Source organism: Oncorhynchus mykiss, chromosome 29, assembly GCF_057628025.1.
Source record: "Oncorhynchus mykiss isolate SJ-2025 chromosome 29, ASM5762802v1, whole genome shotgun sequence".
Lineage (NCBI taxonomy): Eukaryota > Metazoa > Chordata > Actinopteri > Salmoniformes > Salmonidae > Oncorhynchus > Oncorhynchus mykiss.
In genome coordinates, this window is record NC_143050.1 from 43,160,001 (window position 1) to 43,171,433 (window position 11,433).

General features: G+C 43.5%; 1 protein-coding gene across 1 annotated transcript; it reads right to left on the bottom strand.

The window, feature by feature from the left end:
• Positions 1-6,517: 6,517 nt before the first annotated feature.
• On the bottom strand, positions 6,518-10,767 carry LOC110509557 (interleukin-1 beta). Its single transcript, XM_021590496.3, has 7 exons — positions 10,046-10,767; positions 9,881-9,916; positions 9,218-9,269; positions 8,743-8,965; positions 8,205-8,390; positions 7,908-8,047; positions 6,518-7,771 (listed from the first exon to the last, which is right to left on the bottom strand). Exons 2-7 carry the CDS (start codon positions 9,910-9,912, stop codon positions 7,559-7,561), a joined length of 846 nt encoding a protein of 281 aa, XP_021446171.1. The 5' UTR covers positions 9,913-9,916; positions 10,046-10,767; the 3' UTR covers positions 6,518-7,558.
• Between the last annotated feature and the right edge of the window lie 666 nt (positions 10,768-11,433).

An 11,433-nucleotide genomic window follows, 5' to 3' on the forward strand; every position in this document is an offset into this window, starting at 1 on the left:
TCTAATGGTAACACAGCATCTCTCTCTCTCTGTGTGTTTAGTGTCTAATGGTAACACAGCATCTCTCTCTCTCTCTTGCTGTGTGTTCAGTGTCTAATGGTAACTCAGCATCTCTCTCTCTCTGTGTGTTCAGTGTCTAATGGTAACAGCATCTCTCTCTCTCTCTCTCTCTCTCTCTCACTCACTCACTCTGTGATCAGTGTCTAATGGTAACACAGCATCTCTCTCTCTCTCTGTGTTTAGTGTCTAATGGTAACACAGCATCTTTCTCTCTCTCTTGCTGTGTGTTCAGTGTCTAGTGCAGGGATAGGCAAACCTGGTCCTGGAATGCCGAAGAAACCACATCGGAAAAAGTGTTAAGCAATTTATGTCCAGAAAACTGATTTTCACCAAGTCAAACGAATGTGTTAGAGGTTTCCCGATGCTTGTATCTAAACCAAAGTAGATCATTTAAAGATTGTTCTATACATCAGTTGGGGTCTCTATAAGCTTCAATATGAGGTCCTAAACCTGGCATGAAAGTGCATCCTTGTAGTCAAAATATTTGTCAATGGCCATGGGGTAAGCTGAGCCAATGGCTGAGCCAATGACAAGTTGAGCAAAGTGCTTTCTTCCCAGGTGTAATGCAAGGCTTGTCGCAGGGCCTGGCACATGTTAAAAGTGTTTAAGTACAAAGAGATTGTGTTTAATTGTATTTGGGAAATAAAGAAAGACGTTGTTTTGAAAAGGTAGTGGTCAATTTTCCTTCAGTACAAACATTTGTAGGCCACTTAACCTACCCTGTCCTGTGGCTCAACTTATCCAATATAATACTTTCTTTGGAAAAGCTGTTTTAAAACTGTAATATTTCAAAAAATGTGGATTATTTCCAGGGATACACAACATTCTGAAATATACAGTGTATTCAGAATGGATTCAGATCCCTTGACTGTTTCCACATTTTGTTACATTACAGCCTTATTCTAAAATAGATTTGTTTTTTCCCCTCATCAATTTGCACACAATACATCATAAATGACAAAGCAAAAACAGGTTTTTAGGCATGTTTGCAAATGTATAAAAAAATATATAAAAATTATCACATTTACATAAGTGTTCAGACTCTTTACTCAGTATTTTGTTGAAGCACCTTTGGCAGTGATTACAGCCTTGAGTCTTCCTGGGTATGGCGCTACAAGCTTGGCACACTTGTATTTGGGGAGTTTCTCCCATTCTTCTCTGCAGATCCTCTCAAGCTCTGTCAGGTTGGATGGGGAGCTTTGCTGCACATCTATCTTCAGGTCTCTCCAGAGATGTCAAATAAAATCAAATGTATTTGTCACATACACATGGTTATCAAGTGTTAATGCGAGTGTTGCGAAATGCTTGTGCTTCTAGTTCCGACCATGCAGTAATATCTAACAAGTAATATAACCTAACAATTTCACAGCAACTACCTTATACACACAAGTGTAAAGGAATGAATAAGAATATGTACATAAAAATATATGAATGAGTGATGGCCGAACGGCATAGGCAAGATGCAGTAGATGGTATAGCGTACAGTATATACATATGAGATGAGTGTTGTAGGGTATGTAAACATTATATAATATAAAGTGGCTAGTGATAAAATGATTACATCAATTTTTCCATTATTAAAGTGGCTGGAGTTGAGTCAGTATGTTGGCAGTAGCCACTCAATGTTAGTGGTGGCTGTTTAACAGTCTGATGGCCTTGAGATAGAAGCTGTTTTTCAGTCTCTCGGTCCCAGCTTTGATGCACCTGTACTGACCTCGCCTTCTGGATGATAGCGGGGTGAACAGGCAGTGGCTCGGGTGCTTTATGTCCTTGATGATCTTTATGGCCTTCCTGTGACATCGGGTGGTTGTTGTCCTGGAGGGCAGGTAGTTTGCCCCCGGTGATGCGTTGTGCAGACCTCACTACCCTCTGGAGAGCCTTACGGTTGTGGGCGGAGCAGCTGCCGTACCAGGCGGTGATACAGCCCGCCAGGATGCTCTCGATTGTGCATCTGTAGAAGTTTGAGTGTTTTTGGTGAAAAGCCGAATTTCTTCAGCCTCCTGAGGTTCAAGAGGCTATGCTGCACCTTCTTCACCACACTGTCTGTGTGGGTGGACGATTTCAGTTTGTCTGTGATGTTTACGCCGAGGAACTTAAAACTCTCCACTCCTGTCCCGTCAATGTAGATAGGGGGCTGCTCCCTCTGCTGTTTCCTGAAGTCCACGATCATCTCCTTTGTTTTGTTGACATTGAATGTGAGGTTATTTTCCTGGCACCACACTCCGAGGGCCTTCACCTCCTCCCTGTAGGCCGTCTCGTCGTTGTTGTTAATCAAGCCTAACACTGTAGTGTCGTCTGCAAACTTGATGATTGAGTTGGAGGCGTGCATGGCCACGCAGTCGTGGGTGAACAGGGAGTACAGGAGAGGGCTGAGAACGCACCCTTGTGGGGCCACATTGTTGAGGATCAGCGGGGTGGAGATGTTGTTACCTACCCTCACCACCTGGGGGCGGCCTGTCAGGAAGTCCAGGACCCAGCTGCACAGGGAGGGGTCGAGACCCATGGTCTATGGTGTTAAATGCTGAGCTGTAATCGATGAACAGTATTCTTACATAGATATTCCTCTTGTCCAGATGGGTTAGGGCAGTGTGCTGTGTGATGGCGATTGCGTCATCTGTGGACCTATTTGGGCGGTAAGCAAATTGGAGTGGGTCTAGGGTGTCAGGTAGGGTGGAGGTGATATGGTCCTTGACTAGTCTCTCAAAGCACTTCATGATGACGGAAGTGAGTGCTACAGGGCGGTAGTATTTTAGCTCAGTTTCCTTAGCTTTCTTTGGAACAGGAACAATGGTGGCCCTCTTGAAGCATGTGGGGACAGCAGACTGGGATAAGGACTGATTGAATATGTCCGTAAACACAGCAGCCAGCTGGTCTGCGCATGCTCTGAGGATGCGGCTGGGGATGCCGTCTGGGCCTGCAGCCTTGCGAGGGTTAACACGTTTAAATGTTTCACTCACGTTTGCTACAGAGAAGGAGAGCCCGCAGGTTTTGCTAGCGGGCCGTGTCAGTGACGGGGCTGGTTATTCTTTTGTAGTCCGTGATTGACTGTAGACCCTGCCACATACCTCTTGTGTCTGAGCCGTTGAATTGCGACTCCACTTTGTCTCTGTACTGACGCTTAGCTTGTTTGATTGCTTTGCGGAGGGAATAGCTACACTGTTTGTATTCGGTCATTTTTCTGGTCACCTTGCCCTGATTAAAAGCAGTGGTTTGTGCTTTCAGTTTCACAGGAATGCTGCCATCAATACACGGTTTCTGGTTGGGGAATGTTTTAATAGACGCTGTGGGTACAACATCACCGATGCACTTGTGAATAAACTCGCACACCGAATCAGTGTATTCGTCAATGTTGTTGTTCGCCGCAATTAAGAACATATCCCAGTCCACGTGATCGAAGCAATCTTGAAGCGTGGAATCCGATTGGACGGACCAGTGTTGAACAGACCTGAGCGGGGGAGCTTCCTGTTTTAGTTTCTGTCTATAGGCTGGGAGCAACAAAATGGAGTCGTGGTCAGCTTTTCCGAAGTCTCGTTAATCATAAGGCATACAGCCCCGCCCTTCTTCTTACGAGAGAGATGCTTGTTTCTGTCGGCGCGATATGTTATGATATCAGGTGGCGGTACCGACTCAGAAAGCGTGTCTTGAGTGAGCCATGTTTCCGTGAAACAAAGAACGTTACAGTCTCGGATGTCTCTCTGGAAGGCTACCCTTGCTCGGATTTTGTCTACCTTGTTGTCAAGAGACAGGACATTGGCGAGTAGTATGCTCGGTAGCGGTGTGCCCGTCTACTGAGCCTGACCAGAAGACCACTCCGTCTGCCCCTTCTTCTACGGCGTCGTTGTTTTGGGTCGCCGGCTGGGATCCGATCCATTGTCCTGGGTGGTAGGCCAAACAGAGGATCCACTTCGGGAAAGTCATATTCTTGGTTGTAATGTTGGTGAGTTGACGTTGCTCTTATATCCAATAGTTCCTCCAGACTGTATGTAATAAAACCTAAGATTATTAAGGGTAACAATGTAATAAATAACCCAGAAAAAAAAATACTGCATAGTTTCCTAGGAACGCGAAGCGAGGCGGCCATCTCTGTCGGCGCCGAAAGTTAATAGATGTTAGTTTGGGTTCAAGTCGAGGCTCTGGCTGGGCTACTCAAGGACATTCAGAGACTTGCCCCAAAGCCACTCCTGCATTGTCTTGGCTGTGTGCTTAGGGTCATTGTCCTGTTGGAAGGTGAACCTTCGCCCCCAGTCTGAGGTCCTGAGCGCTCTGGAGCAGGTTTTCATCAAGGATCTCTCTGTACTTTGTTCTGTTCATCTTTCCCTCGATCCTGACTAGTCTCGCAGTTCCTGCCTTGAAAAACATTGCCTCAGCATGATGCTGCCACCACCATGCTTCACAGTAATGATGGTGCCAGGTTTCCTCCAGAAGCTTGGCATTCAGTCCAAAGAGTTCAATATTGGTTTCATCATCATTGAATTTACCACAGGTGGACTCCAATCAAGTTGTAGGAACATCTCAAGGATGATAAATGGAAACAGGATGCACCTGAGCTCAATTTCGAGTCTCATAGCAAAGCGTCTGAATATACACTGCTCAAAAAAATAAAGGGAACACTAATATAACGCATTCTAGATCTGAATGAATGAAATATTCTTATTAAATACTTTTTTCTTTACATAGTTGAATGTGCTGACAACAAAATCACACACAAATTATCAATGGAAATCAAATGTATCAACCCATGGAGGTCTGGATTTGGAGTCACACTCAAAATGAAAGTGGAAAACCACACTACAGGCTGATCCAACTTTGATGTAATGTCCTTAAAACAAGTCAAAATGAGGCTCAGTAGTGTGTGTGGCCTCCACGTGCCTGTATGACCTCCCTACAACGCCTGGGCATGCTCCTGATGAGGTGGCGGATGGTCTCCTGAGGGATCTCCTCCCAGACCTGGACTAAAGCATCCGCCAACTCCTGGACAGTCTGTGGTGCAACGTGGCGTTGGTGGATGGAGCGAGACATGATGTCCCAGATGTACTCAATTAGATTCAGGTCTGGGGAACGGGCGGGAGAGTCCATAGCGTCAATGCCTTTCTCTTGCAGGAACTGCTGACACACTCATTAGGAGGAACCCAGGGCCAACCGCACCAGCATATGGTCTCACAAGGGGTCTGAGGATCTCATCTCGGTACCTATTGGCAGTCAGGCTACCTCTGGCGAGCACATGGAGGGCTGTGCGGCCCCCAAAGAAATGCCACCCCACACCATGACTGACCCACCGCCAAACCGGTCATGCTGGAGGATGTTGCAGGCAGCAGAATGTTCTCCACGGCGTCTCCAGACTCTGTCACATGTGCTCAGTTTGAACCTGCTTTCATCTGTGAAGAGCACAGGGCGCCAGTGGCGAATTTGCCAATCTTGGTGTTCTCTGGCAAATGCCAAACGTCCTGCACGGTGTTGGGCTGTAAGCACAATCCCCACCTGTGGACGTCGGACCCTCATACCACCCTCATGGAGTCTGTTTCTGAAAGTTTGAGCAGACACATGCACATTTGTGGCCTGCTGGAGGTCATTTTGCAGAGCTTTGGCAGTGCTCCTCCTGCTCCTCCTTGCACAAAGGCGGAGGTAGCGGTCCTGCTGCTGGGTTGTTGCCCTCCTACGGCCTCCTCCACATCTCCTGATGTACTGGCCTGTCTCCTGGTAGCGCCTCCATGCTCTGGACACTACGCTGACAGACACAGCAAACCTTCTTGCCACAGCTCGCATTGATGTGCCATCCTGGATGAGCTGCACTACCTGAGCCACTTGTGTGGGTTGTAGACTCCGTCTCATGCTACCACTAGAGTGAAAGCACCGCCAGCATTCAAAAGGGACCAAAACATCAGCCAGGAAGCATAGGAACTGAGAAGTGGTCTGTGGTCACCACCTGCAGAACCACTCCTTTATTGGGGGTGTCTTGCTAATTGCCTATAATTTCCACCTGTTGTCTATTCCATTTGCACAACAGCATGTGAAATGTATTGTCAATCAGTGTTGCTTCAAAAGTGGGCAGTTTGATTTCACAGAAGTGTGATTGACTTGGAGTTACATTGTGTTGTTTAAGTGTTCCCTTTATTTTTTTGAGCAGTGTACTTATGTAATTTCAGTTTTTTATTTGTTTTAGCGTTGTCATTATGGGGTATGTGTAGATTGATGAGGGAAAAAAATAATTGAACCAATTTTAGAACAAGGCGGTAACCTACCGAATGTGGACAAAGTCAATGGGTCTGAATACTTTCCAAATGCACTGTATGTAGATAATACTACATTTCCCTTGACGGAGTGATGCTGAATGCAACAAAGATTCTCACCTTACCCCACTCTCCCCTACCTTAGGTAGGTGTTGCGAGTTTCAGGTAGACCGTCCATCCTCATGTTATTGTCTCTGTTCTGCTCTCACATCTCCACAACAACTTCCAAATGCATTGAATAGTCACTTTATTTCCAACACACAGTAAAATACATCATATAACCATTGAAATGTTAAAACAGCCAAAGTTTGGACCCATCTACTAATTCCAGGGTTTTTCTTGATTTCTACAATGTAGAATATAGTGAAGACATCAAAACTATGAAATAACATGGAACCATGTAGTAACCAAAGAAAAGTGTTAAACAAATCAAATCCTTCAAATAAAAATGACATCTGTAATGTTAGACAATGAAAAGTAATGATTCACCTTCTAATAGGAAATACAAAAATAAAATCTCAGATAATTCAGTCAGAGTACAGAGACATTTTCAAAAATGACTTGTATCCAAGACCGTACAGAAAGTAGAAAAAATAAATGAGAACTGCTTAGAAAACTATTAACGATTCTACTCTTTTCTACTCTACTGTAATGTAAGAATTTTATACTTAGCACTGTAGCCATAAGATAAAGAATTCAATATGAATTTACTTGTTTTTTTAAATGTAACACTTTCAACATTTACATCTGTGGCTAAAACAATGTCTTCTTGATACTGTTACTACCCTACAGAGCAATCAGTTCTAACTGGGCCTTCCCTGAAAGAGTAAAAGAAAAACTCCCCCAAATAATTAGAATTTGCTATTTGTTTCATTAGTCTATTTTTGATATAGTCCCCAAAACATTTTTATGTCAGCAATAAAGTTTATAACCTTCAAAATACAGAAATACTGCTGGTATCAACAATGGAATAATGAAACAAACGCCAAAAGATCGCTTCTGAGGTAAAACACAATACTGCAGAAGAGAGAATAAACACAGTGCCATCTGCTGGTCAAGCTCCCTCACTACAACCAAACCACTTTCAATAAACATTGGAAGGAGTTAGTTACCACACAATGCAACGCTGTTTGAGTTTGAGAAAAGCAGAGCTCTATCAATTCAACATTCAACTCCTCTACAATATCAGTCAGTCTATCTTCTCAGATTCACCCCGCACTCGCTCTCTGGTTGTACGTGGTACATACACTAGGGGGACAGATTGTGTGTGTTTAGTGTTTGACCATGAAGTTGATGAGCTTTCTGGCGTCCTGTTTCTGACACATCTGTATGGGCTGGCTTGGCTCCAGTGAGGTGCTGATGAACCAGCCAGGGTACATGGCCGACTCAAAGGTGGTCAGGGAGAAGCCAGTGGTATTCTTGTAGAAGAGGAAGCGAACCGTTTTTTCCTGAGCCCCGATGGTTGTTAACTGGTCCTTACAGCGCTGAGAGAGAGAAAGAGAGAGAGCGAGAGAGAGAGAGCGAGAGAGAGAGGGGAGGAGAAAAGGATTAGGATGATGCGGTGAGGTAAGTGTGTGTAGGTTTGAGTGATAAATGTGACTGAGTAAGAGAGAGACCGACCTCCAACTGTAGGACAGGAGTTGCGCTGTCTGTCTGCTTGGAGCAGGAGAGGTTCCATTGGTCAATCCCTAAGACAACTGGCAGGGCCTGATTGGTGGTGGTGGTGCTGGCATTACTATACCTGGAGAGGTTGAACCTCGCTGAGAATGAGAGAGGCAGAGTTAAAGGGCATCTTCACTATTTTTTGTCATTTTTAACACTCATCTATGATGTTACCGATTTTGGTAAAGGCTGCCAAAAACAAAGCTTACAGAATGTTTGCAATGTGCTTGCGGTGTAGTTTGGCAGTTAGCCTACCTCTCCGGTTGTTGCCTCCCTGGATTGTGACGGCCTTCAGCTCCATGGTTCTGTGGCAGTACACCAGGCTCTTCTGGTGATGGTCACACAGGCTATACTGCTGGGGACTGCCAATCTGCTCGAAGGTCCCCTTTACCTTTTTGGTCACCACTCCCATTGGCTCCTGGATCGAGACCATCACACACTCTACACAGAGGAAGAAGAAGGGGCCAGAGGAGGAAGAAGGGGCCAGAGGAGGAAGAAGGGGCCAGAGGAGGAAGAAGGAGCCAGAGGAGGAAGAAGGAGCCAGAGGAGGGGGAAAACAGAAGGGGGGGTAGGGAGAAAGGGTGGAGACACAGGAAAAGGACCGTCAATCAAATGAATTGTTTAGGGAACTGGACCTAAAATAACTGAAAAGCAGTACAGTATAATCAAAGAGTATAGAGTCCAGGATTAAGAGTCAATTTCATTCATATTTTGAGGAAAATGTGGAAATTGAATTTCAGTTTAGTTCCAGAATTGACTAAATTTAAATGAAACGGCACGGCAGCCTAGGCACCTTCCACCAGGTTATCCATGATGATGCTGCAAAACTGCTCGCCGGTGCACTCCATGTCCAGGGGAGTGTGTGTGGAGTCGGACTTCTGGAAGGGGTTTTTCATCCTATGCAGCGCAATCACCAGGTGAGCCACCTGTCTCATGCCTCCCCGATGCTGTAGGATAACCTCCAAGTCCAGGCTCAGACCTGCTTGCAGCCCACAGCGCTCCATCTCTGGTCCACTCTACACACATACAAGTAATCAGAATGAGAGTCCATGTAGAAGAAAAAAAATAACATTTTTTTTTCTTCTGTTGAACAAGCCACCACCACAAGTGCACGCAATTTAATATCAAAGAGTACCTTATTGGTCCTCTTTATGTAAAAACACACTCAACCTGTTGGTGATGCTCCGTCTAAAGTCTTACAACTGGTGTACCCTAATCATTGTGGCGCTTGCCATTCTTCTTTATGCAAGGTTAACAAAACGTCTTACCTTCGCATCAGGCAGGCGGTATTCGGTGTCAAACTCCATACTCGAATGTGAGCTGCAGAGAAATTAAAACTAAAGATGTTAGCATAAAATGCCGTCTTCCTATTCAAGCTCAGATAAACACGTTTTTTTGTCTATAGGTGGGTCTAACCATTTCTAAAAACGTTTTAAAAATAACTAGACAAGCTAGGTTTGTGAAAACTGCATGTACACCAGCAAATTGAAAATAGGCAATCTGCCGTTCAAGCAATAACACAGCTGAGGTATGTGGCTGGAGAAATGTAACCACCCTCAAATTCATAGACCGAGCTATGGATGCAAGGACTGACATGTTATCAAAATTATATATTGAACCATGCTTTGAGGCTATACAGTGTTTGTTTACAATTACATTGTTTGCAAACAATGGAGTAAAACAAGCTATACTTTGGGTTCTGAATCTCGCGAGGCAGTTATATTCTGCAACATTTCATTTTAAAATCAAAACATGTAGCAAACTCAAATTTCCCTTTTTAGGTAATGATTTATTTGTGTCATCTTCAATTAGGTTATTTTACTGTAGGCTATATATATTTACCGGAAGGGTAATACATAAACTCAAACAAAAAACAGTGTAAGAACGGCAATTGATACAGTATTCCTCAGAAATCAATTCAGACAACCTACCTCGGGAGAGCGTCAGCTAAATCGAAGTCCATGATTCTGAGAGAAAATGAGAACAAAAATCAATGTCATTTGAGATTACCATAAAATACTTTAAATTAATTGTATTGTATATTTTTTAAAAGTAAAATAAAAATAAAGTCAAGTACGTTTTTCTAAATACATCACCTTTAGAGAGAGTTTATATGCTGGAAGAGTTGTCTGTCGTACTTGAAGTGTGAAACTGGTGTATAACGTGCCAAGACACACGCTTTAAATCGGCGATTTACGAGAGCATCATAACGACCGCAAGCGACTGCCGAATGACAAAAAAATTGATAAATAATCGTTCTCATTTGTAGATCAGTCGGTCATTCAAAATTTCCCCTATGATACATTGCGGGTTTGATCCTCTCGAACACGGCCAGAGACGACCCGTGTAGAGAACAGGCGAAACTACCGCACTTCCGCTGAACGTGGTCGGAAAAGTAAACGCACTTTCAGAGTTTCATCTAAGCGGCCAGGGTTCCGGTTTGGAAGCACCATTTCGACTTTTCGAACAGTCTTACTTCCGTACTGCAGTTTAATTGACGTTCGGCCCAGAAAGACAATTTCCACATAAAGATATCAGATTTGAAATCTCCTAAGAAAACACTTCAGTCAAATCCTTTGTGCACTAAACATCCATTGAATTGTACAAATAATTGCCACCACGTTTCCATTTATAGTTTTTATGTGAGTAAAATCATACTCCATAAAAATAAAGGAATGCAGTCAGATCTTTTTGTGTGAGTAAAATTAATTATGCGAGAAATGGTGGTGGAAACGCCTTTATGCTCAAATATTGATATAATAACCATCATATCTAATTAATCTTGGAGTCCTGTGGCGGTATTGTGTGTGGTCCTCCCACTATGACTTTGGAAACCATGCAGTTTATTAGGCTAGAGATTGACATTTACATTTTAGTCATTTAGCAAATGCTCTTATTCAGAGCAATTAGGGTTAAGTGCCTTGCTTAAGGGCACATCAACATATTTTTCACCTCATCAGCTAGGAGATTTGAACCAGTGAACTTTTGGTTACTGGCCCCATGCTTTTAACCGCTAGGCTACCTAGGCCAGTTGAGAACAAGTTCTCATTTACAACTGCGACCTGGCCAAGATAAAACAAAGCAGTGCGACAAAAACAACAACACAGAGTTACACATAAACAAACGTACAGTCAATAACATAATAGAAAAATCTATGTGCAGTTGAAGTCAGAAGTTTACATACACTTAGGTTGGAGTCATTAAAACTAGTTTACATGCACTTAGGTTGGAGTCATTAAAACTAGTTTACATACACTTAGGTTGGAGTCATTAAAACTAGTTTACATACACTTAGGTTGGAGTCATTAAAACTAGTTTACATACACTTAGGTTGGAGTCATTAAAACTAGTTTACATACACTTAGGTTGGAGTCATTAAAACTAGTTTACATACACTTAGGTTGGAGTCATTAAAACTAGTTTACATACACTTAGGTTGGAGTCATTAAAACTAGTTTACATACACTTAGGTTGGAGTCATTAA